The sequence below is a fragment of the Callorhinus ursinus genome, unplaced genomic scaffold, assembly GCF_003265705.2.
Source record: "Callorhinus ursinus isolate GAN/ISIS: 27379988/994484 unplaced genomic scaffold, GSC_fseal_2.0 scaffold2, whole genome shotgun sequence".
Taxonomy (NCBI): Eukaryota; Metazoa; Chordata; class Mammalia; order Carnivora; family Otariidae; genus Callorhinus; species Callorhinus ursinus.
In genome coordinates, this window is record NW_027397064.1 from 25,166,240 (window position 1) to 25,193,956 (window position 27,717).

General features: G+C 36.1%; 1 protein-coding gene across 4 annotated transcripts in view; it reads right to left on the minus strand.

Annotated features, from left to right (window-relative positions):
• UNC80 (unc-80 homolog, NALCN channel complex subunit) overlaps nt 1-27,717 on the minus strand; it is a 228,889-nt gene that overhangs the window by 128,735 nt on the left and 72,437 nt on the right. For 2 of the 4 annotated variants that reach the window (XM_025892412.2, XM_025892403.2), the window contains exons 19-22: nt 25,563-25,777; nt 24,306-24,412; nt 22,387-22,483; nt 15,504-15,676 (exon numbers count right to left, since the gene is read on the minus strand). In XM_025892412.2, coding sequence (XP_025748197.1) covers nt 15,504-15,676; nt 22,387-22,483; nt 24,306-24,412; nt 25,563-25,777 — 592 coding nt within the window. The remainder of the gene's footprint in view (nt 1-15,503; nt 15,677-22,386; nt 22,484-24,305; nt 24,413-25,562; nt 25,778-27,717) is intronic. The other 2 variants (XM_073879220.1, XM_073879217.1) reach the window with 1 other exon arrangement.

Below are 27,717 nucleotides of genomic sequence, written 5' to 3' on the forward strand. Positions count from 1 at the left end.
TCTACGTGGGAAAAGAAACAAAAGAAAACAATTTCCTATCTTATAGCAATCACACAGTAAGTTCTAGTTAAAGACTTCAGTATGAAATGTAAACTTTAAAACTTTTAGAAGAAAATATAAGAATATATTTATTACCTACAGATTTCTTTAAAAAGTTGTAAATAAAAAAAGCTAGCCATAAAGAAAATCTCAGAATCAAACTAAAATTTTCTCTTCATTAAAATATAGTATAAGGAATAAAATAAAAATAAGCCAAGTGGGGAATGATGCAACACAGAGAACAGAAAATGGATTCTTACTGACAATATCAATACTCTCTTTTAAAATTATCAAAAAGTTAATAATCCTCCAATAAAAAATAAACAAAAGACATTAGAGGATCTTTTACCAAGGTGAAAATGAAAGGTAAATAGACCCATGAAAAGACATTTCAGACTTTAGGATGAAATATAAAGTGCTGTTACTTTAATTCACTGGATTGGTAAAAATAAAAATATTGGATAATACAAGTGCTGACAAGAACAAAGAGCAACAGGAGCTTTTATTACAGTGTTGGTGCCAGTAATTGTTGCAACTACTGTGAAACAGCTTTGGCATCATATAGTAAAATTATGATTCACTAATTCCACCCCTAAGTGTGTTTAGAAAACTGTGAATCAAGCCCCATGTGTGGTAATACTCATGAAGGCATTGTTCAAAATAGGCAAAATTTGGAGAAAATAAAAATGCCCATCTAACAGAATAGATATATAAACTGTGGCATATTCAAACTAACAAATATCATTCATTAGTGAAAATCAATGTATTAATGCTAAAAGCATCAACAAAGATGAACTCAAACTTAATGTGGAGCAAAAAGAGGACAGCATGATTTAACTTAAATGAATTTAAAACTAGGCAAACAAAGCAAAAAAAAAAAACAAACAATATATTTCCTAGGGATAAAAGCTCATGTGGTAGGTGGGAGGAGCAAGATGCGGAGTCGCAGGAATTCAGCTGGATAGGTATCAAACCATTCTGAACACCTACAAACTCAACAGGAGATCGAACAAAAGAATAGCAACAATTTTATGAACAGAAAAGCGACCACTTTCTGGAAGATAGGAGGTGTGGAGAAATGAATCTGAGGCGATATTTGGGAAGATAGACCACAGGGCAAGGGAGCCAGCTACCGGCAAGTGATAGAACAGCGGAGCACAAAATGAGAACTTTTAGAAGGCTGCTCCACTGAGGGATGTCGCTCTAGTGGCTAAGTGGGGGGTGGAACCCTCTCTGGGACAGTGTGGTTGCAGGACCTCGGGGTCACAGAAAGCCCAGGCGTGCCTGAGTGCGGCAGAGCTCCCAGGTATTGGAGCGGGGAAGCCGGCTGCAGAGATGGAGCCGAGGCGCGGGCTCTCAGCTTGGGGTTGCCATAATCCATGATCTGCGGCACAGTTGGGCCACTGCTCTTCCAGAGGGACCCAACAAGTAGCAGATCCGGGCAGACTCCCCTTCCTCCCCCAGGAGGAGCGGCACAGGAGCACACTGCAGGGATCTGCTGGGTGTGGAGACTCCACACGGGTCGTGTGCCAGAGATAGAAATGCTCAGTCACAGGCCGGGTGAGCACGGAGTGTGGCTGGAGACTGGGGAAACAGGAGTGATTGATTGCTTTTCTCTGGGGGCGCACTGAGGAGTTGGGCCCTGAGTTCTCGGCTCCTCCGGGGTGGAGATTGGGAGGCTGCCATTTCACTCTTGTCCTCCAAAGCTGTATGGAAAGCTTGCAGGGAACAAAAGCTCCCGAGAGCAAACCTGAGCAGATTACTTAGCCTGGATCCAGCAAGGGCAAGACAATTCCGCCTCCGGCAAAGGCATCTGAGAACCACTGTCACAGGTCCCTCCCCCAGAAGATGAGCAAGAACATCCAGGCAAGACCAAGTTTACCTAATCAATGAGAACTGCAAAACTCCAGCGCTAGGGGAATACAGCACATAGAATTCATGGCTTTTTTCCCATGAATCTTTAGTCTTTCAAAGTTAATTTTTAAAAATTATCTTTATTTTTTCTTTTCCTATTTTATTTTTAACTTTTCTTCTTTCCTTTTTCAACCAACATCTTACCAATTCCTTTTTTAAAATGTTTTTAATTTTCATTTTTACAGTCTATTCTATCCCTTCATTGTATTTAAGCTTATTTTTTGTATATATATGTTTTTCTTTCTTTAAAATTTTGGGATACAGTTTCTTCTAACAGACCAAAATATAACCTAAATCTAGTGTATGGCTTTGTTCTAGTCTCCAACCTGATGACATTCTCTCATTTTTAAAAATTTTTTTCTTCCCTTTTTCAACCAGTGTCTTATCAATTCCTTTTTTAAAGTCTTTTAAAATTTTCATCTTTACACTCATATTCCATCCCTTCAGGTATTTACCCTTATTTTTGTATATATATATATATATATATGTATTTTTTCTTTAAAATTTTGGGAGGCAGTTTCTTCTAACAAACCAAAATATACCCAAAATCTAGTGTGTGGCTTTGTTCTATTCACCAGCCTGATCATATTCTTTTTTTTTTTTTTCCTTTCTTATGCCCCCGGTTTTGGTCTCTGCTGCTTTGTTCTGTGTATATTTTTCTGGGGTCGTTGTTATCCTTTTAGCATTTTGTTCTCTCATTCATCTATTCTTCTCTGGACAAAATGGTGAAACAGAAAAACTCACCTCAAAAAAAAAGAACAATAGGCAGTACTGACACCAGGGACCTAATCAATACCAACATTAGTAAGATGTCGGAACCAGAGTTCAGAACGATGATTATAAAGATACGAGCTGGGCTTGAAAAAAGCATAGGAGACACTAGAGAATCCCTTTTGCAGAAATAAAAGAACTAAAATCTAACCAAGTCAAAATCAAAAAGGCTATTAATGAGGTACAATAAAAAATGGAGGCTCTAACTGCTAGGATAAATGAGGCAGAAAAGAGAATTAGTGATATAGAAGACCAAATGATGGAGAATAAAGAAGCTGAGAAAAAGAGGGATAAACAACTACTGGATCATGAAGGGAGAATTTGAGAGATAAGTAATACCATAAGATGAAACAATATTAGAATAATTGGGATCCCAGAAGAAGAAGAAAGAGAGAGAGGGGCAGAAGGTATATTGGAGCAAATTATAGTGGAGAACTTCCCTAATTTGGGGAAGGAAACAGGCATCAAAATCCAGGAGGGAGAGCACCCCTCAAAATCAACACCCCGACATCTAATAGTAAAACTTACAAGTCTCAGAGACAAAGAGAAAATCCTGAAAGCAGCTCAGGACAAGAGGTCTGTAATCTACAAAGGGAGAAACATTAGACTGGCAGCAGACCTATCCACAGAGACCTGGCAGGCCAGAAAGGACTGGCATGATATATTCAGGGCACTAAACGAGAAAAATATGCAGCCAAGAATACTATATCCAGCTAGCTGTCATTGAAAATAGGAGAGATAAAAAGCTTCCAGGACAAACAAGAACTAAAAGAATTTGTGAACACCAAACGAGCCCTACAAGAAATATTGAAAGGGGTCCTCTAAGCAAAGAGAGAGACTAAAAGTAACATAGACCAGAAAGGAACAGAGACAATATACAGTAACAGTCACCTTACAGGCAATACAGTGGCACTAAATTCATATCTTTCACTAGTTACCCTGAATGTAAATGGGCTAAATGACCCAACCAAAAGATACAGGGTATCAGATTGGATAAAAAAAACAAGACCCATCGATATGCTGTCTGCAAGAGACCCATCTTAGGCCCAAAGACACCTCCAGATTTAAAGTGAGGGGGTGGAAAAACTTTTACCATGCCAATGGACATCAAAAGAAAGCTGGGGTGGCAATCCTTACATCAGACAAACTAGATTTTAAACCAAAGACTATAATAAGAGATGAAGAAGGACACCATATCATACTTAAAGGGTCTATCCAACAAGAAGATATAACAATTTTAAATATCTATGCCCCTAACATGGGAGGAGCAAACTATATAAGCCAATTAATAACAAAATAAAAGAAACACATTGACAATAATACAATAATACTGGGGACTTAACCCCCCCCTCACTGAAATGGACAGATCATCTAAGCAAAAGATTAACAAGGAAATAAATGCTTTAAATGACACACTGGACCAGATGGACCTCACAGATATATTGAGAACATTCCACCCCAAAGCAACAGAATACACATTCTTCTCTAGTGTATGTGGAACATTCTCCAGAATAGATCACATCCTGGGTCACAAATGAGGTCTCAACCAGTACCAAAAGATTGGGATCATTCCCTGCATATTTTTGGACCATAATGCTTTGAAACTAGAACTCAATCACAAGAGGAAAGTCAGAAAGAACTCAAATACATGGAGGCTAAAGAGCATCCTACTAAAGAATGAATGGGTCAACCAGGAAATTAAAAAAGAATTTAAAAAAATTCATGGAAACAAATGAAAGTGAAGACACAACTGTTCAAAATCTTTGGGATGCAGCAAAGGTGGTCCTAAGAGGGAAGTATATAGCAATACAAGCCTTTCTCAAGAAACAAGAAGGGTCTCAAATACACAGCCTAACCCTAGACTTAAAGGAGGTGGGGGAAAGAACAACAAATAAAGCCTAAACCCAGCAGGAGAAGAGAAATAATAAAGATCAGAGCAGAAATCAATGAATTAGAAACCAAAAGAACAGTAGAATAGATCAACAAAACTAGGATCTGGTTCTTTGAAGGAATTAATAAGATTGATAAACCCCTGGCCAGACTTACCAAAAAGAAAAAGGACCCAAATAAATAAAATCATGAATGAAAGAGGAGAGATCATAACCAACATCAAAGAAATACAAACAATTATAAGAACATATTATGAGCAACTATATGCCAGCAAATTAGATAATCTTGAAGAAATGGATGCATTCCTAGAGACATATAAACTACCAAAACTGAACCAGGAAGAAATAGAACACCTAAACACACCCATAACCAGTAAGGAAATTGAAGCAGTAATCAAAAAATCTCCCAACACACAAGAGCCCAGGGCCAGATGGCTTTCCAGGGGAATTCTTCCCAACATTTAAAGAAGAATTAATACCTATTCTTCTGAAACTGTTCCAAAAACAGAAATGGAAGGAAAACTTCCAAACTCATTTTATGAGGCCAGCATTACCTTGATCCCAAAACCAGACAAAGACCCCATCAAAAAGGAGAATTACAGACCAATATCCCTGATGAACATGGATGCAAAAATTCTCACCAAAATACTAGCCAATAGGATCCAACACATCATTAAAAGGATTATTCACCATGATCAAGTGGGATTTATTCCTGGGCTGCAAGGTTGGTTCAACATCTGCAGATCAATCAGTGTGATATAATACATTAATAAAAGAAAGAACAAGAACCAAATGATCCTCTCAATAGATGCAGAAAAAGCATTTGACAAAGTACAGTATCCTTTCTTGATTAAAACACTTCAACAAACTGAGGGTTCTAGAGGGAAGAGGGGTGGGAGGATGGGTTAGCCTGGTGATGGGTATTAAAAAGGGCACATACTGAATGGAGCACTGGGTTATATGTTATATGCAAATAATGAATCATGGAACACTACATCAAAAACTAATGATGTAATGTATGGTGACTAACATAACATAATAAAAAAAAAGAAAAAATAAACTCTTCACAGTGTAAGGATAGAGGGTACATTCCTCAATATCATAAAAGCCATATATGAAAAACCCACAGCAAATATCATTCTCAGTGGGGAAAAACTAAGAGCTTTTCCCCTAAGGTCAGGAACATGGCAGGGATGTTCACTATCACCACTGCTATTCAACATAGTACTAGAAGTCCTAGCCTCAGCAATCAGACAACAAAAAGAAATAAAAGGCATCCAACTTGGCAAAGAAGAAGTCAAACTCTCACTCTTTGCAGATGATATGATACTTTATGTGGAAAACCCAAAAGACTCCACCCCAAAACTGCTAGAACTCATACAGAAATTCAGTAAAGTGTCAGGATGTAAAATCAATGCACAGAAATAAGTTGTATTTCTATACACCAACAACAAAACAGAAGAAAAAGAAATTAAGGGGTTAATCCCATTTACAATTGCACCCAAAATCATAAGATATCTAGGAATAAATCTAACCAAAGAGGCAAAGAATCTGTACTCAGAAAACTATAGAATACTCATGAAAGAAATTGAGGAAGACACAAAGAAATGGAAAAACGTTCCATGCTCATGGATTGGAAGAACAAATATTGTGAAAAGGTTTATGCTACCTAGAGCAATCTACACATTTAATTCAATCCCTATCAAAATACCATCAACTTTTTTTCACAGAAATGGAACAAATAATCCTAAAATTTTTATGGAACCACAAAAGACATCAGAGGAATGTTGAAAAAGCAAAGCAAAGCTGGTGGCATCACAACTCCTGACTTCAAGCTCTTTTACAGAGCTGTAATCATCAAGACAGTATGGTACTGGCACAAAAACAGACACATAGATCAATGGAACAGAATAGAGAGCCCAGAAATGGACCCTCAACTCTATGGTCAACTAATCTTTGACAAAGCAGGAAAGAATATCCAATGGAAAAAAAGATAGTCTCTTCAACAAATGGTGTTGGGAAAATTGGACAGCCACATGCAGAAGAATGAAACTGGACCATTTCCTTACACCACACACAAAAATAGACTCAAAATGGATGAAAGACCTAAATGTGAGACAGGAGTCCATCAAAATCCTAAAGGAGAACACAGGCAGCAACCTCTTCGACCTCAGCCGCAGCAAATTCTTCCTAGAAACATCGCCAAAGGTAAGGGAAGCAAGGGCAAAAATGAACTACTGGGACTTCATCAAGATAAAAAGCTTTTGCACAGCAAAAGAAACAGTCAACAAAACCAAAAAACAACTGACAGAATGGGAGAAGATATTTGCAAATAACATATCAGATAAAGGGCTAGTATCCAAAATCTATAAAGAACTTATCAAACTCAACACCCAAAGAACAAATAATCCAATCAAGAAATGGGCAGAAGAGATGAACAGACATTTCTGCAAAGAAGACATCCTAATGGCCAACAGACACATCACTCAACATCTGTGTGCTCAACATCACTCAGTGTCAGGGAAATCCAAATCAAAACCTCAATGACATACCCCTCACACCCGTCAGAATGGCTAAAATTAACAAGTCAGGAAACGACAGATGTTGGCAAGGATGCAGAGAAAGGGGGACCCTCCCACACTGTTGGTGGGAATGCAAGTTGGTGCAGCCATTCTGGAAAACAGTATGGAGGTTCCTCAAAAAGTTGAAAATAGGGCTACCTTATGACTCAGCAATTGCACTACCAGGTATTTACCCCAAAGATACAAATGTAGTGATCCGAAGGGCTATGTGCACCCCAATGTTTACAGCAGCAATATCCACAATAGCCAAACTATAGAAAGAGCCTAGATGTCCATCAACAGATGAATGGATAAAGAAGATGGGGTATATATACACAATGGAATATTATGCAGCCGTCAAAAAATGAAATCTTGCCATTTGCAATGACAAAGATGGAACTAGAGGGTATAATTATGCTAAGCGAAATAAGTCAATCAGAGAAAGACAAGTACCATATGATCTCACTGATATGAGGAATTTGGGAAACAAGACAGAGGATCATAGGGGAAGGGAGGGAAAAATGAAACAGGATGAAACCAGAGAGGGAGACAAAGTATAGGAGACTCTTAATCTCAGGAAACAAACTGAGGGTTGCTGGAGTGGTGGGGAGTGGGAGGGATGGGGTGGCTGGGTGATAGACATTGGAGAGGGTATGTGCTATGGGGAGCGCTGTGAATTGTGTAAGACTGATGAATCACAGACCTGTACCTCTGAAACAAATAATACATTATGTGTTAATTAAAAAAAAGTTGAATGGAGGGAAGTCAGCAGCATCCACGAGACTGATCTACATTGGCCGCAAATCTAAAACACTGCAGTGCAGTGGTAAAGAGTCCAAAAAAAAAAAAAAAAAAAAAAAACCTCATGTGGTAAAATAAAGAAAGCCCAGGAAAGATTAAAACAAAGTTCAAGACAGCAGTGTCTTGTGGGAGGTAGGGAGTGTATGGTTAGGGAAGGGAATCCAGGGGACTTTACAGAAAGTGGAAATGTTCTATTCTTTATAGTAGTGGTGGATAAGTGACAATTTTTTTTCCCTTAAACTCTACATATTTATGAAATACATTACTTTTATGCTACATTTCATAGTTAGGATCTTTTTTTTTTTAAAGATTTTATTTACTTATTTGTCAGCAAGAGAGAGAGAGAGCACACAAGCAGGGGGAGCTGAAGGCAGAGGGAGAAACAGGCTCCTCGCTGAGCAAGAAGACCAATGCGGAACTCGATCCCAGGACCCTGGGGTCATGAACTGAGCTGAAGGCAGATGCCCAATCAACTGAGCCACTCAGGCATCCCCATAGTTAGACTCTTTTTAAAAAGTTCAATAATATAGGTATACCACTAGCATCAAGTGAATAATTTGATGATCTGGTTTTGGTTATTATTGAATTATTTCAACCTTTCTCATGATTCACAGAGAACACAATATGACTTTCCTTTGATAGATCCTCTTAGGCATATATTCCTATCTTCTTGAAAGAGCTAATCTGCATTGATCACCAAGTGATCTGTGATGGTAAGCCCCTATGTGAATTAAATTTGATGCAGTGAACCTGAAGGTATGACCCTACCAATGGTAACCAATGTTTCATTTTCACCAGGAGACTTTCAGTTTATGTCTGTTCAACTGGTATAATTATGATAGTGTCTCTTTTTACTCTCCAAAGTGCCCCAGTTTGGAGAAAAATTATATAATCATTCCTAAAGCTATCAATTTATGAGGCTATGTAATTTACCATGAATTAGGTTTTCTCCACCCACAGACTAGAGACAATTCTACAGTATCATTGACTTTCTTTCTTGTTTTCATGGAATTGTTCCTTATGCAAACCGACATTATTAGTGTTATTCATGCTAATAAATTAGAAATCATTATATCTGTACATGTTATATATTAAATTGAATAAAAAGGGATAGAATATTTCACCTGAGATACACAGAAAACAGACAGAAGTGCCTTTTGCTTGAACTGTTTAATTTTTCTATTTTTGTGCTTGTAGGTTACATAACCTAGAGACAAAAATGAGTTTTTCCTAAAACATGTCTTTTCTATAACGGCTTGCAGTTGTGTCTATTAAATTTGTACTAAAGAGAAAGAGTGTGAGGAAGAGCTGTGCTGGACTTAAAATTAAACCAATTATCCCTAAGTTTAGTAGTCACAGCAACAGTGACAAGAAAATTGTTTAAAACAAAACCTGCAGATCTGCAGGACTTCGAACACTGACATTTCTAATACTTCTTTCATTTAACAATACTTTTTAATTCTGAAGAAAATTGCAAACTTGAAAAAGTCACATTTAAATGTTCTATGATTAAGGCAATAAAACAATGAAAGCTGTTCTGAAATAAAATTATGTCATAATGCAAAAATTGTATTTAAGCTGCATTTAAAAATGAACGCAACACCCAACAAAAAGAAACATTAAAGGAGAGAAGGGAGAAAGTGGTGTAATGGAATGTGATGATGAACTGAACACATTTTTCCCTCCTCTCCCAAATCCCATCTGATGAAATGGCAGAATCTATAAGTATGCCTGTATCTGTTTCTATATTTGCATCTGGATCACATCTGTGTATCTATCCATCCATGTCATTTATATTTATACCTACCTCTTTCTATATTCCTATATTCCTATTTTTACTTGATAGAAATATAAATACTTCTATATATATTTATATACATAATACATATATGACAAAAACCACAAATGCATTGTAAAACATTTTTAACAGTAAAACATTTTTAACAGAAAGACAGGAAGCAGATGAAATCACATATTAAGTGAAGCCAAATACAGAGGAAACAAAACCTAAAAATACATTTAATAGAAGACATTTGTGAAAGTTAGAGTAATCTGGAGAAACTCTCAACCCAGATGAACAAGTATGAAGAATTGCAATGGTCATGCCTGTGTAAAGGACAGTAAACACAGAATACAACTCTGATTCAAGCACATAGGACATACAACTCCTCTCAGTATGCTTGTCAGAATTCATCAGTGACTTCAGTTCCTTCACTTTTCCATACTTGAGAAAATGGATTTAAGTGTGCCCTTCCTTGGGGGCTATTCCTGGGCTGGTTCATTTCCCCTCATATAAACAAGGTAATAAATGTGAAGGTGCTTTATAAACTATCACATATAATGAAAATGTTACTATTGTCATCCTCTACCACCACTGCTGGCACCACCACAACCACCACCGTCTTTACCCATCCCTTTTATTCAACCAACAAGTTCTACCTGGATTCTCTGTCTGATAATGGAGACTACTGCACTCCTTTATTTTATTTTTTAAATTTTATTCATTTTAGAGACAGAGTGAGTGAGGGCAAGTAGGGGGAGGGGCAGAGGGAGAGAATCCTCAAGCAGACTCTCCACTGAGCACGGAGCCCAATGCAGGGCTCGATCCCATGACCCATGAGATCACGACCTGAGCCGAAACCAAGAGACAGACGCTTAACCAACTGAGCCACCCAATCTCCCGTACCGCACTCCTTTAAAACTTTACTAATTCTGACTTCTGGAATTCTGACTTCTGACCTCTGCACACTCCTTGGCCTTGATCTAGAATCAAAGACTCAGGTATGAAAGGAAATCATACAAACCACCCACTTTTTGAGGCCCCTGTACAATGGCCCCCATTGAATCCAGTCTAGAGACAAAGATCTCATTACTTCTCAATGGAGCTACCTCATCACTGGACATCTACAATGATCAGAAAATGCTTTTTTACTTAGACACTCAAAAGACACTGCTTATTAGCATCAAGCCCCTTTATTTTATTTCTTACCATGAGATTTATAAGATTGAGAAGGTCAAGCAGGGCCATAGTAGGTTCCAAAGGAAAAGAAGAAAGGAGAATCTAGTGATTTGGTAACTATCAGGCCATAGCCTTATTTTGGGGAAGTAAAATATATTTTAAATTTCCAATGGGATTTAATCCAACTTAGTGGTCAGAGTCAAGCTATAGTTAGGAACAGAGCATACTTATTTCTGGAAACCTCTGTAATCTCAGCTCCTTGAAAGCTATAAGCATTAAAAGCTGTTGGAAATCAAATAGGTATGAAACCATTTGGTGAGGGGGAATGAAATCTCAACACCCGAGAGACTTGATTATTAAAGTATTCATCAATATTCCTCTTAAAACAATCTCCATTCAGAAACAAGTATTAATTTGTTCTGTTGGGATTATTTTTCAAATCTTCATTTGCTTTCTCTGTGACAAGCCTCTCATTTCTCCCATGTACACACATCTTACATAAATCCTAAATATTCCATGTAGGGAGCAATTATTTTTATCTGTTTTTATATCATCAATACATGTTAATAAAAGTAATCATTCCCTAACTACTTGACTAAGGAGTCTCATTTTGCCAGAAAATCATTTTGCCATTAACTGAGATTGAGCTTTTAACATCTTTGGTTTCATGGATGGGTTTTGGGGGAGTCCGTGAACCTTCTGATATATGTTAAATTTTGTCTATAAGTGCACTTCTCTTGGAAAAATTTCCAGAGCTTTCATCCAATTCTAAAAGAGTCTATGTCCCTAAAATGTTAAGAATCACTGGTTTAGAGAGTGAATATGTGGTGTGAATCTTTAAAGTCGAAAATCTATATTTTCCGGTTATGAATTCATCATGTATTCATGTGTTAAGTAAACTTTTTAATAGATCCAAATGCTTTTGGACATTAAAAATCATTTATAATCTTCTTTATTCTGCAGACCATATTCATCAAAGTGTATTTTCAATGTATAAGGGATACTCATTCTCATTTAAATAAAAAATACAATATAAAATACATATATTTCATCTATACGTATGTATTTTTTTCTTACAGAGAAAGCATATGCTACTGCTACAAGAATCCTGAATGGATTCTGAAGATTCTGCTCTGAACCCAGTTTTAGCACTGACTGGCATATATGACCTTGAGCAAAATCATCTCAGCTCTTGGGGTTTTGTTATATGGAAATGTTTAAATGCTGCTGCTCAATAATGTTCACTGTATGATATATATTTATGTGCAGATTTCAGCTCAGTACCTCTAAAAGAGTATGGGGCCTACCTAGACTTTTCCAGTATGTAAAGGACAATCTGTTATCTCTGTCATCAGGTGTTTATTTGACTAATAGTTGTCCAAACGTCATCATGCCATTATTCTCCAATGTGTATGGCCAGCTGTGCCTATAACTTTCTACCAATTTTTCAACAAGTTGAGGTAATATGACTTGTTAACATTTTCCTTAATCTTGTTAGGCAGTTGCTTGAGAAATTGATAGCCTGCTTTGTCTTAAAATCTTCCAAAATAGCTATGAGGATTTGGGACAAAAGTGGACGCGACAGTACCTCTGGAACATTACAGTTTAAGCCACCTATAAAGTGCTAATGCACAATTTTACTGTGAATTTAATAACTGTTCAACTAACTTCTGTCATTTTCACTTTCTTACTTATATTTAAATTATCATACATAAAATACAGAATTTATATTTTTGCACGTTTTAGTGATTTCATATAATATTTTAATGAGACAGTCAATATGGTGGAGTACTCAATATAGGGTCTTTGAAGCCAGATGGAGGTCTAATCTGGCTCTATCCTTTGCTGGCAGTGTAGCCTGGCCTATTAGTTGGTCTTTCTGAGCTTCAATTGTTTTTCCTTTGGAAACAATAGGTACACAATAAATGTTAATCATTCATTTATCCACCTTAGAATGCTGTGCACCAAGAAGTCTGTAAAATAGATCACTGTGCAAATCTAATCTTTATAAGGAAAGGTTCAAAACAATTTGAGTTTTGTTGCACCTATTAATAGCTGGCACATGGGAAAATCTCAATAGATATTGGTTGGGTTAATTAATTAATTAATTAATTATATGATGGGTATCTTTTAGGCTACACTGACTCCAAATTCCATCACCTAGTCATTTGGTATAATTAATACGTAGAGATTGCCCCTCCTCTGTGACTACATCCATTCTAAAATTACTTACTATGCAGGGCGGGGCCAAGGATTGCTCTATTCACCATTACTGCCCTCCCACTATTACCCCGTTATTCTGACTTCCTATCCTCTAATCAAATCCTGTTGCTTCCACCACTAACCAACACCATGTAGTGGTGTCTGATATTTATACCTGTCAACAGTTTCTAATCATTACAAATTTGATAGTTATAATATAGGAATTTATGGACATGTTAATGAGCATTTCTCAAGTGCAAATAGGATGGGGCATACTTTATTGCGTATAAGTATTTTTGATGAACTGGTTGTTCATGTACTTACCCATTATTTAAATATTCAATCGTTCTTTTCTTATGAATTTGTTACATTTATTTATTTATTTTAATCTGCTCCTTTTGGAATAGGTCAATAGTGATTATAAAGAATCATTGCATAACTCAAAGGAGGGACAGGCTAGTTACCATTCTCCCACTTAAAAAACAAAGGATTAGCTCCTTGCCTTGTCAAACTCTCTTGCTTTAGACAGGCATTTGTTCTTTGCTTAATTGCCACCAGCCTCAGCTCTCCTGGAGGCTCATAATTCCCCACATTTTACAGTCACGACAGCATAAATCAATACACACTGAACATTTTGGAATTTACAAACATTCACAAAGGCCAATATCCAGGAATGGGAAACTGACTGAAAAATCTTATACAACAAGTCATTATTTTGGGTGATTACAGTGGTGTTTCTATTTCAGGCTTAAGAGAAACCACATAACTTGCTGGTCACTGTCCTGAGAGCAAAACCTGCAAATGTCACAGAAAAATGTAAATTACATTATCAGATTTGGTTGATTTTCCAAGGTAAAATATGGGTGGTTAATGGTCACTTATTTATGGCTATAAAATCTGGAAAAAGGATCATTTATAGGCAGGCTTAAAGTTTTTTGTTGTAAAAAAAGTCTATTTTAGTTTTTATTTTTTTAAAAGAGAAAATAAAATACTTTTATTCTTGATGTTTACCCGGTATTTTGTATCCAGTATTTATACAGTGTAGGAAGAGTTTATTAAACCAGAGATAAATAAAGGAAACTAAGACACTAAGTTCAAAACAGTCTGCCTGACAGAAACACTTTTTAAACTAGATTTACTTTATATTCTTTAATCCTTTACATGTATAACATCATATAATGCTTTTGTACAATTAACCTCAAATGATCCTTTCTTTATATCTTTCCTCCAATTGATAATTAAACCAAGACTCAGAGATGTTTAAGTACTAATACATGACAGACATAAAACTAATAATAACAAAATAATAATAATGGCCTACTTTATTGAGCAGTTACCTTATTTCAGGCCCTCTGATGTGGGGTTTCCATGTAATTTGTCATTAATTCTCACACTTAGCCAGAGGATTATTATTACTACTCCTACTTTCATTTTACAGAGGGGTTCAGCTAATAAATGTCAGAGCCATTTTAACCCAGGTAGTCTGATTCCAGAGCCCTCCCATCCTTTTAATCATGATGCTATACAGTCTACTTCCCAGTGCATATTTATTAATTTTTTCCTTTTTCTTCTTTCACCTCACCACCTTTCTTCCTCCTTTTACCATTAATGCTGAGAAAAACAAACATAAAACATAACCCCACAAAACCCTATAATCATCTCAATAAATGCAGGAAAGGCATTTGGCAAAGTACAACGTCCATTCATGATAAAAAAAAAATAAAACTCTCAACAAAGTAGATTTAGTGGAAACATTCCTCAACATAATAAAGGCCCTATATGAAAAACCCACATCTAACATCACACTCAATGGTGAAAAACTGAGAGTTTTTCCTCTAAGATTAGGAAGAAGACAAAGATGTCCACTGTCATCACTTTTATTCAACACAGTATTGGAAGTCCTAGCCATAGCAATCAGACAAGAAAAATAAATAGAAGGCATCCAAATTTGTAAGACAGAAGTAAAGCTTAAACTATTTGCAGATGACATGATACTGTATGTAGAAAACCCTGAAGACTCCACCAAAAACCTACTAGATCTGATAAATGAATTCAGTAAAGTCACAGGATACAGAATTAATATACAGAAATCTGTTGCATTGCAGACTGAAAATGCACTAATAATGAAGTAGAAAGAGAAACCAAGAAAAAATCCCATTTATAATTGCACCAAAAATAATAAAATACCTAGTAATAAATTTAACCAAGGAGTTGAAAGACCCATATTCTGAAAACTATAAAGCATGAATTAAAAAAAAAAACCCGTAACTCCACAGATAGGGTTAGGATTAGGGATTCACGCTTTCCTCCATTAGCAGTATTAATTGTAATGGGAGACAGAGTGGACAAATTTTTCCAACAACTTACAAGATCCAATGCAGCTGCCAGGATGGATGCATCAGGAATTGTCCCTGGCTCACAGCAGTTTAACAGAAATTGAAAGCGCTTCATGCCTTGTCGGATTGCTCCAAGATTCACCACGTTTTTGCTTTTTCCACCATCTTGGTTGGAAGACAGATGGTCATCAAAACTGTGGCAACCTGTAGGTTTTTTCCCATGGTGGAGGAATAAAAGAAACACAGTATAATTGGTCACAGATTGAAAAAGAGCTTCAAAGTTATAACAACATGTTTTCTGTAGTGTTGGCCTGAAAACTTTCTCCCTGACTCCACCTCCTTCCTTTCCATCCTAATGCCTGATTTAGACACACCATGACTTTGGGAATCTGGTGACACATGGCATATGCAAATGTAGAATTTTACATAAATACTTAAATAGAGGATCTGGTCATTTTGCTACCAGGTCTCTTCTTTAATACTGGCAAGAGCTCTTAGTATATTTAAAATGATTCTTCCTGTAATCAACAACTAATTTCTATTTTTATTAAAGATGGAATCATTTTACAATTTCATATCTGTTACATAAATTGATATCAAGGCCAGTAACTTTATATCTCAGTTACAATACAAAGAATCATTGACTATTGGAGTTGTAAAGAAGCTTAGAATTTGGTCATTCAATTCCAGGATTTCCAAACTTGGCTATATGTTAGAATTACCTAGGAAGTTCCTGAATTTCATCCAGACTTTCAGAATCAGAATTTTTAAAAGTGGAGTATAAGAATTTGTGCTTTGCAAACCTCCCAGAAAGTAATGATGCAGCCAGCTTTACCCAGCACTGTGGTCAGAGACTTGGGAACCACTGATCCCTCCACACCCTTATTTTTCCATAGTTACGCTGCCAATGAATAAGAATCAGCCTAGAGCTTATTAAACACAGAATGTCAAGTCTCATCACTAGAGATTTTGATTCCATGTCTGGGGACTATGGATGTTTTAACAAACATTCCCTGTGATTTATTGATGCAGAAAGGATCTAAGGATCACACATTAAGAAAAAAATGATACAAAGCATTGTTTTTCATCATTTTTATACCTTGGTACATTTTCAAAAGCCTAAATATCTCCTGACTTTTCTATAGCTTCTAATATATATTTAAAATTTGTTTCTTATTTGAGGGTATTACGTTGAATGTTGTTTTTAAAACCCTACTCAAACCCCTTCTCATGATTCTGAAATGTACCTCTGACACCTAAGAAAATACCCCTAGGATGAGAATCACTGACTTAGAGCTTGCTTTAATTTTTGCTCAAACCATTCATTTGTGGTTACCAACTCCTGGTTCTCACTGAGAAGTCACAGATGACTTTCCCATATCTTCTGTTATGAATACGCTGATTGCTTCCACCCATTACCCTACTTTCCTACCTGCTGTCTCAGCACAAAGGCACATGTATATATGTCTGGGATTTGTTTTAAAAACATTTAAAAAGCATAAAAGCATAAATGACAGATGAAACAATTATGGAAATTTTGATCATTATTGCAAATGGGTGATGGATATTCGGGATCCGTTAGACCATTCTTTTTACTTTTTGTCTATGTTTGAAAATTTTTATAAGTACAAAAAATGCCTCATAATATAATTAAAATATCATTGGGACACCTGGGTGGGTCAGTCAGTTAAGTGTCTGCCTTTGGCTCAGGTCATGATCCTGGGATCCGGTGATCAAGCCCCAGGTTGGGCTGCCCACTCAGTGGGGAGTCTGCTTCTCCTTCTCCCCCTGCACTCCCCCTGCACCTTCTCTCTCTCTCTTGCTCACTCTCTTTCAAATAAATAAATAAAATCTTAAAAATATTATTAAAATTTTCCATATTTCATTCCTTATGGGTATATTTCCTTTTCAGATGCAAATGTTCCACATTAAAAATTCCACATTCAACACCTTCAGTATTTTTGTTTTCCAATTAGTGTGGCATATTTTGTATCAACTGCAAAAGGAAGTAGCACACAAAGAATCTGATGGCGGAAAAATTTAGAAGACAGAATCTCAAATGACACAAATGGTGTATAGCTAAAAGCTACAGATTAGGAACAAATACTTCCTAGACAGCCTTGTTTCTAGACAGCTGCCTTTCAAAATGTTACTCTGTTTATTCACTGGGCATTATCAAAACTACCAGAACCAGTAACTTCCTGTGATTTCTCCTACCTATATGTCACTTTATTAATCAATTATATATAGCCCTTTAAGTTACACATATCAGAGGAAATCTCAATGGTTAAAAGACATTATAATCGTAGTAGTCCCTTAAAATTTGAATTTAAGATAGACCCCAAATATTTTTCTTTTTAGTGAATCCAGATGTTTTATTATTTGTTACAGTAATACAATAATTAAGATTTACAATACATTCTTTTTTAAAAAGTTTTTACTTATTTGCAAGACAGAGAGAGAGCGAGCATGAGTGAGGGGGAGGAGGCAGAGGGAGAAGCAGAATCTCCACTGAACAGGGAGCCTGATGGGGGGCTCGATCCCACGACCCTGAGATCATGACCTGAGCCAAAGGCAGAGGCTTAACTGACTGAGCCACCCAGGTGCCCCAACAAACTTATTCTTACTTAACTAATTTATTAAGGACAGTTGCCATCAGCTTATTGAAAGATGCATTAAGAATAAGCTTTTCATCATTTTTCTTAATATTTGTTTGACAAGATAATGAATTCTAAAGGAAGCTATTTAATATTCCCAGAAGTTCCATTTTGATCAAAAGAACTTCAGAAACAGTATGGCTAAGGAGTCTAAGTAAAATAATGAAAAGAGAAGTGATCAAAACAATCTTTGTCAAGAAGAACCTATATTCTTTGCTTCACAGAATTATGGATATTTATTACAGGTATGAAGATCAGTAGAATCCTATGATCTCAGACATAAGATTCATGCTTGTAAGTAAAAGCTATTGATAATGGAAAATTTCCATTGTATCTATATAACATTAATGGATAACCATGTATTTGCTCCCATTTTTGAGCACTTAGTATGTGCTAAATATTGTATGAAATATTTTATAATTAGTTTTTTGTAACAGCCTTATAAGATTAATCTTTAAAGATGATTAAAAAAAGTGAATAATGGGGTGCCTGGGTGGCTCAGTCGTTAAGCATCTGCCTTTGGCTCAGGTCATGATCCCAGGGTCCTGGGATCAAGCCCCACATCAGGCTCTCTGCTCAGCAGGAAGCTTGCTTCTCCCTCTCCCATTCCCCCTGCTTGTGTTCATGCTCTTGCTATCTCTCTCTGTCAAATAAATAAATAATTTTTAAAAAAAAGTGAATGAGAGGGAACAGAGCAGTAAGAACATAGAGAGATACAGAAAGAGGGGACAGGTTAACTAGCCCAGTTCAAGTTCATGCAATAGAAACTTATGAAGTCAGGATTCAGATCCAGACCTGATGACCACAGCCTGCCTTCTTACCACTATGCTACACTGCATCCCCAGAATATCCAATTGTTTATGGTGAAGGAGGTCAGAGTTTTGTACATGCTGAAAGTAAAGATTAGGTCAGAAAAACTTACCATAAGAAATAAATCAACATTGTACATGTTACAAACTGATTGTAAAATTGTTCCCAGTTGGCATTCCATATTGTACTACTAAAAGAAATGTTGAAAAGTAATTTGGTTGTAAAATGCACCTCCTATTCATCTTTTATATAAACTTACTAGGATATAAGGATGCCTCTTGGTTTCCTTGGACATAAGGATTAATTTTTTAGTCTCAGTACATTTTATTTGCTATTTTTAAATTAAATTTATTGGGGTATCATTTATAAATTTATATAGAACACAGTTTTTATAATCTGTTAAATTTAAAAAGGGATATTTCAAAATACAGTATTTCTTTAAGCAACATTTCCCATGGAATTTATGGCAGAATTGAGCACACAGAAAATATTCAGTAAATTTTATTGACTAAAAAAAACCACTGGTTTAATAAAATATCTTCCCTCAAAGATAATACTATTTCTAAAATGAAATATTCTTAGTGAATATAAAAACATAAAAGAAAAAGACAGCTGATTACGAATGCAATTACAGTTCTGTTAAATGTTCAGCAGATGTATTTTTCATTTGTTGAACAATTTTTTAGATTTTAAAGAAATTCTATTGGTTGTTGCATTTGATCTTAACTAAGTGAAGTTTGAGTACTACATTTATATTGAAGGTAAGAATGCTTGATGTTTGTTTTCCAGACAGAGAAATATTTAATTAAAATAATTGAGGAAGAAAAGGACAATACATCTATAATGGATACACAGGAATCATTTATACATACGGGTTGGAGCGAGAGAGAGAGAGACAGAGAAACGGGGAGAGAGAGGGAAAGAGATGGAGAGAGAGAAGGAGAGAGGAAGGGAGGGAGGAGGGAGAGTGGGACAGAGGGAGAAAAGGCAAAGCAGTCCCAGAGATAGAGGTGTTCACATGGCCAAAGGCAGTCGTTGTAAATTACAATGTACTAAGATAATGGTTTTTTTAGTTTTTTAGAATAGCTGAGGATACCTAGCTACTGCAAGAGATTTCAAAGGAACTATCTCATAAAATACCTTTCAAAATTTTTAATAAACCAGAGAACATGGGCAAAGAATGATGGTGATATGCAAGCTATCTTCTCTTGCCAGTCAAAAGCACATGAAATTCTAGATATCAGTCTTAGATTTTATAGTTTTGTCTTCTGGATACACAGAAAGAGACTGTATTATTTCAGGTTTTACTGACACAAACTGATCCCAGAATCAGACTCTATGAAGGTTCTATATCAAGTCTATTTGTGAATGAAATATAAAGAATATGTAAAACAATGGCTGAAATATGCAGGAATAGTGGTAAAAAAATCTAGAATAAAAAAGGTTTATGAGAATGCTAATGATAACATGTTTGGAACTAGACTAAAGATACTGGCCTACTCCTTGAAGAAGGGGATGTAAGGGAATCAGAAGGAAGGTAAACAACTCAATTATGCTTTCATCCTTTCCACCAATGAGAAAGATTCACAAACGTGTAAGTACAGAAAAGTTTCATTAAGGAGGCATCAAATGTGAGAGCCCCTACCCTAAGTTAATTCTCAGTTCCATGAAATTACACTCCAGTGCACAGAAAGAACTTACAGAGGTAATCACAGTACTAGTCAAATGACATTCAACTAACACGGCACATACCTGGAGAACACTCTTTATCTTCATACTTCATTCTCAAAACAAAAAACAGCAAACAAACAAAAAAGACCACAAAAATCTACTTATAATACTGATGGTTCTGAATGCTAGGTGTATCTTCTGTGAAATATCATGAGGAGTGAAAAGATTCCAAAAGGACTGAAAATGACAAAGGTCCTGGTTGTTAGGAAGATTCTTGAAGCCACAGACTAAGAAGTTTGATGTATGCCCTAGCCAAATTCTGTAAGAGATTATGTAAACAGGAACTTTTTTAAAAACCAGAAGTAATCATAGGAATCACTATGGTTTCATGAAGAATACACTGTATTGAACTAAGCTGTATATTTCCTTTAGATTTATAAGGACATGAGATATTTTTTGGTAAAATCTGATGTTTTTATAATGAAATGAGAAATCTTTGTTAATTGCTCTTAAATTAAGTATATTGTTGGCTGAAAAAGCATACCCACAAATTGTTAATTAATAAAGGTCAACTAGAAGTGTCATAAGAGTTATACCTTTGTATTTGTCCTGGTCAGTAATAATAGCAACAGTTTGGATGAAAACAGGGAATGTGTATGTCTCTGCAGATGAATCCTTAGAGCACAATTGCAAAGAAGAAAAGATTCCAAATTCAACTTGGTTTATGTTCTGTCTCTTAATTTCTTTCCTGGGCACGTGACTTAACCATCTCCCAAGTTAATGAAACAATACATTTTATTTATTTTGAGATGAAGAATTAATAATGGCTATACCAAAATATAGCATGATATTCATTCATGTGGAGGTGAGCTAGCAAAAGTTAATCTAAATTCAGTACAAGCCAACTATGGGATGTAAAACTTCATAATGCAACCTTAAATTATGTTCATACACTTGCTATACCCCTGGAGCTTAATAGTTACACTATTTATCACACTGATTAAATGATGTATTGCATTCCATCTGAAGCTCCACATTTTGTAAAGTATATCATCTAGTTAGAATACATAGTAAAATGGAATCAGGATGGTGATGGGTCTAGAGACTCTTCCATGTAAGGGGAAAAACTAGGAATCAATAATAGAAGATTTCGAATCTTTATGAAAAAAAAAACAGTATAACCAGCAGAAGTGAGATCAAAAGAGAGAATGTGAAATAGATAAAAGGCAAAATTAGCATTATGTGTGTGTGTGTAGCCACAGATATCATAACTGGGACCACTGAATCAAATTTATGGATGAATATATTTTCAGGATATAAGGAAAGACCTTCTAATAATTAAAACTGTCTAGTTCTGGAACAGGTTGCTTTGTGAAGTAATAGACTCCCCTTTGGTGGAAGTGTTCAGAGGGTGGCTGTCCACCTCTCAGGGATATAATGTGCAGAATTCCTAAGTAGATAGGTAGATGGAAATCTGAAGGTTCTTTAAAGATCTTAGATTTTAATAAAGGACAGAGAGCTGAAGAAAAGGCTGTCTTTTACTCTCCTTTGTAAACCTAATGTCCACTATGGAATGAGGAATACAGTAGGGCTTCCATAAATGTCTGTTGAACCAAATTCATAAAAATTGAGAAGCTATATATAGTAGTACAATACACACATGAGAAAGAAATGAATAGGAAATCAATGAAAATAGAAAATGGATCATTTTATCCAATCAAATTTTGTTCTGTGTGATGAAAATTGGATGTAATTCTTAGGCTGCATGACATTTACCGAGACGCTTGAAGAAATTCTCCTCTTCATCTCTTCCGTTTTCCATTCCACTCCCTGGCCCACCTTCAGAAAGCTTCACTGCACTGGTAAATTTGACCTGAGGAAAAAAAGACAATTCTTTGGTTTATACTAACACTTGCCTTGAAAAATAAGTTATTTAGAATATGAAGATTACTTTAGTTGTTCTGACTGCCACATATGGTCAGTCAGTCAGTATGGCTTATTCCTATGTACCAAAAAAGACATGACTTATAACTAATTTGAAAGAGAATCCAGTCATAGATTGAAAGTAAATAATCAGGCACCATTAAAATAATTCAGTGACTAATGAGATGTTCTTAGAGTTTAATTCTGATAAAATCCAAACTCAAATTCATGAACAGCAAGCCATATTCATTCTTTACAAAAAACACCACAGTTGAGAATGAGACCAAACTGAAAGACAGCCAAATAGAAGACTTCAAATCTTTATGAAAAAAAAAAACCAGTATAAATTAATTCATAAAGTACCCTATAATTAAAGTGAAATAACATGTTTGGTTTTTTTTCCTAAGAATTTAAATGTGCTCTTGATCTTGCTCTTAGGCCAAGAATACTTAAAATTTTCAGCAAGTAGGGAAGCTATGGGCCTCACATACTCTCAATATTTGGCCAATTTTTTAGTAAAAAGGATGTGAAGGAGGAATTATATTTTCTAAATGTCATAAGGTTGATATAGTCTCTTTATAATTTCAAAATATTACTATTAAAACGGATAGAAGAAAACTGCTTTTAGTAAGATTCAAAGCAGAAAGAATATAAGCAAATGATTTGGATATAAAGAAATATAACTCTTACCATATGCTGGAAATTATAGTGACCAGGACATGGACCACGCATAGGAAAGGCTCTTGTAGGAAATGGATTTCACTGAGAATCATTACCTTTTCCAAATAGTATGCTGCTACAATGCTTAACAGTATTCTGAAGAAGCACTTAGTGGGAAAAATCATCCTGAATTTCTTTATCCTTTTCAATAGGGAGAATAGTTCAGATAGTCACAAAAGTAACAGAAAGAGGATGAAGTGTGTGTGTGTGTGTGTGTGTGTTTTAATACATAAAGAGGATGATTAGAAAATTACTACATCCTTGGGTAGGAGCTTGAGATGTCAGGAATTTCACATGTATGTTAAAAGCTAAAAATAATTGGGAAATACCAATTTGGATGCCTTTCATTTCTTTTTCTTGTCTGATTGCTGTGGCTAGGATTTCCAGTACTATGTTAAATAAAAGTAGTGAGAGTGGAAACCCATTTGTAACAACATGGATGGATCTAGAGGGTATAATGCTACATGAAATAAGTCAGTCAGAGAAAGACAAATGTCAAATGATTTCACTCGTGGAATTTAAAAAACAAAACAACAACAAAAAGAAACAAAATAACAGACCCTTAACTATACAGAACAAACTGGTGGTTACTAGAGGGGCAATGGGAGGTGGGATGGGTGAAAAAAGTAATGGGGATTAATAGTACACTTATCATGATGAGCACTGGGTACTGTACCGAATTGTTGAATGACTATATTGTATACCTGAAACCAATACGACACTGTCCGTTAATTATACTGGAATTAAAAATAATAATAAAAATAAAGTTAAAATATTAAAATAGCTGGGAAATAATACCTATATACATCTCTAGATCTGCACTATAATTTTATGTAAATTTTTTGTTACTCTTTTTTTCCTTTCCATAATAGCCTACTATTTGGATATCTTAGTTTTCATTGCTCATTTAAGTTTCGAAACTTTGTTCAATTTGAAGACAGTTTCTTCAACTTTTTCTTATTTGGCTCCTCCAGGTGTTTAGCATTTCTTGGTCCTGAAATTTTTCTATCAGCGACTCCAACGTTCTTTTACATAAGCAATGTCCTGTTTACCTTGGAGCTTTGCCTGATGAAAGACAGGCGGTCCACAGAGCTGATGTCCAGAAGGTCCTCCACGCCATCTGCTAAGCCCGAGAGGGAGGACCGCTTCAGCCAGTTTCCTATTTAATAATTTTTTAAAAGTTAGACCAGTATAGCATTTTCTCCCAAATGAATTAAACAGAAATCTCAGCATGTGCTCAACAAGCAATGAAAGTTATACGGCTTGATGTAAATTGAAGTGAAAACAAATGGTTTTCAAAATGTACATGATTTGAATCTTCAGTGTTGGATTGTAAAATGACAAGACTGAATAAGACCAGTACAAAAAGAATTTGGGCCTCTTTGGTGAATAAAACCATAATCCATCCTGTTCTCCTTGACACTTCACATATCTTCCAATAAGTCCTGTTGATTTTACCACCTAAGTATTTCTCGAATCTGTCTACTTCCCTGTACATGGTCACCACCCAGTCCAAGTTTCCGTTACTTATGCCCGGACTACTAGACAGCTTTCTATCTGGTCTCACTTAACCACTTGTGCTCCCTCCAGTATGTTGTCCATGCAGTGATCTTTTAGAAAAAGCTAACCTGCTTGCTCAACATCCCACCTGGGCTCTGTAGGGCTGTAGGATGAAGAGCCAACCTTACCTGCAAGGTTCACAAGCTTAAGTCCCCATTGCTCTGTCGTAGTCGTGCACACACTCTTCTCTTCATCTCAGTTCTTCCACCTCCTTCCCTCCTAATACTTTTACAAATTATATTTAGAGAGCTACCATTTAGAGAGCTCTCCTTCTTCCTTCCCCTTAGTATCCTCAAGATCTTAATCTCACTTCCTCCAGGAAGCCTTCTCTGATCTCTGCCTCCTCCTCCCCATTTAGGTCAGACCTCATTGCATGCTTTCATGGCACAACATATATTTCCTTAATAAAATTCACAGTTTGCAACCACACTTAGTTGTAGGATTATCTGCTTTAGTGACTGTCACCCCTAATAAATTTTAAGTTCAGTAAAGTTGGGCACTGCGTAATTTTGATCATCATTTAATCCCTGATGCTTAGCATCATTGTGTTTGCACACAATAAATGCACATAGTAGGAGTTTGAGAAATACCTGCTGAAAAAAGATGAATGAATGAATGAGCAAGATTAAGCCTTGTGACTTGAAGGCTTTCCCCTTCTCTACCCTACCATGCATCACTTTGTTTTGATTATGGGTTGATTTGAGGACATGGTAGGGAATAAGAGAATCCATAAATAAATACAGACATACTTTTACCTATGGGGAGTTTAAGTTTCTTCCGGAGGGAAATTCTGCGGGATCGTGAGCGGGTGCGACGGTCAGAGGTGGTTCCTGAATGGGCAGTGGTGCATTCTGAAGTATCCTGCTCAGACTGGCTGCTGGTGTCACTTGCTGCACTCTGGGATTTGAACATCTTGCGCCAGAAATCCTTCCGCCCCAGGTTGCCCCCTTGCATTTGTTCATCACTGAAAGCAAGCAGAGGGTAGAGTTAAATGTCTGACAACACATGGGAAATTCCTTAAATTTCTTTCAACTTCCCGCCAATGACATTTACACAATTCATGCAGGATGATCTTGGATGGGCTTGGATTTAGGATGAGTCAGAGGGGGAGCAGAAGGAGTGAGGCCAAAGTTGACTCTGAAGTCTTCCTGAAAACAGTCATGTCTCAGCTGTCAAGTAGAGGTGATCATTTTTTTTCCCAACTTTAATAAAAAGACCAAATATTATCGCAGGTACTCATCTGTGGGTGTGAGTCATAATAGCAGAAGCATTTATGATGTCTAAATATTTCACTTTTTTTGAAGGTTCCCAGAGGCTTGTGCAGTCCTGTATCTCACTCTCCACCCCCACCCCAGCATAGTATAATTCTCAGCACTAAATAAACTCACAAACAATATTTGAATAAATGAATAAGTGAAGTACAACCATACTCAGGGGGTGCATCGTCCCACAACTGTTTACTAAATTATTTTCATCGTGCCTGATTATTTAGCTTTCTCAGGGCAGAGAAGCTTAAGTAAGGTTTAAAAGTAAAAAACATTAGTCCAACTCAATAAGCCAAATGGGAACACATCCAAAGGGGTTTTTGACCAGGACATTCCACAAGAGGAAAAAGACAAGTGGCTATCATATGCAGAGGTTAATCTCACTAGGAATTGGGGGGGAGGGGGAAGGTCAGTTGAAATGAGATCCGTATTTTCACTCATTAAATTGGTAAAGATTAAGAGGGGAAAAAAGAAAGCAATTGGTTACCATCATCCTGCCAGTGATGAGATAGAAAGATTCAACCTTTCTGGAAGGTAATTTAGTAATGTGTTATCCAAAACCAATATCTATAGCCATGACAGAGAAATTCAATTTCCAGACAGTTATCCCAAGGAAATGACTGGAAAATATACTAACATGTAGATACAAGATGATCAAATGCTCGCTGAGGTATTATAGGTCAACACTGAAAACTGGAAGCAATCTAATTTTAAACTCTAGAGAAACAATTAAATTATAGAACTTCTATCTGATGGCATATTCTGTAGTCATTAAAATCCTATTTTAGAAGATGATTGATATGGGAAATGTTGAAGATATATTGAAAAGTTAGAAGGCTTAGAATCAATGGATGAAATAGAATAACACCATGTTAAATAAACAAAGTACACATGTGAGCATGTGTCTGTGAGCTTGCATGTACACATGCTCAAAAATGTACCCAGCACACCAAAAGTTTACAGTGGTTATCTCTAGTTGATGGTATTTCAATTTTAAAATGATTTTTCTTTGCTTTTCTGTTTTGCTACATTTGTCAACTTCAGCAACATATCTTACTTTAGAAAGTTGGAAAGAAAGGTCACAGAAAATACTCAGTAATATGTGATGAAATTCGTTTATGAAATTTTAGGTAATGATTTGCCTACAAGCTTTGGGATTGAATCCAGAATCTACCCAAAATTCAACAGTACTGGGTAAGGCAATCATTTTTTGGAGATATTCATATGGAGGTTCAGATTTTATCTCTCAAAATTTCATTAGAGTACTAACTAAATTTTATTTTTATTTCAAACCAGGACATTCTGTTTATCATATATGGTATGAATTTGTGAGTTTCTTACCTTTAGGGAACGTGGGACACAACGATGATATGACCACATGGTTTGGGTGGGACAACATCTCAATAAAATGCTACATCATCTTTGTCCAATGGGTGTGTATTGATAATGAGTTTCAGAGAAATGAGAATATGACACTGCTTTTAAATTTAGTTAGTGTGACTTTTATTTAAGGAGGAAGAAGAAGAGAAGGGCCAGAAGGGGAGAGAAGGGCGGGAGAAAGAGAGGATAAAGGAGGAACCAGGATCGTCCACCTACCTTTCTCCAGTGCTAAACAGGGTATTTGACATGCTCATCTCCT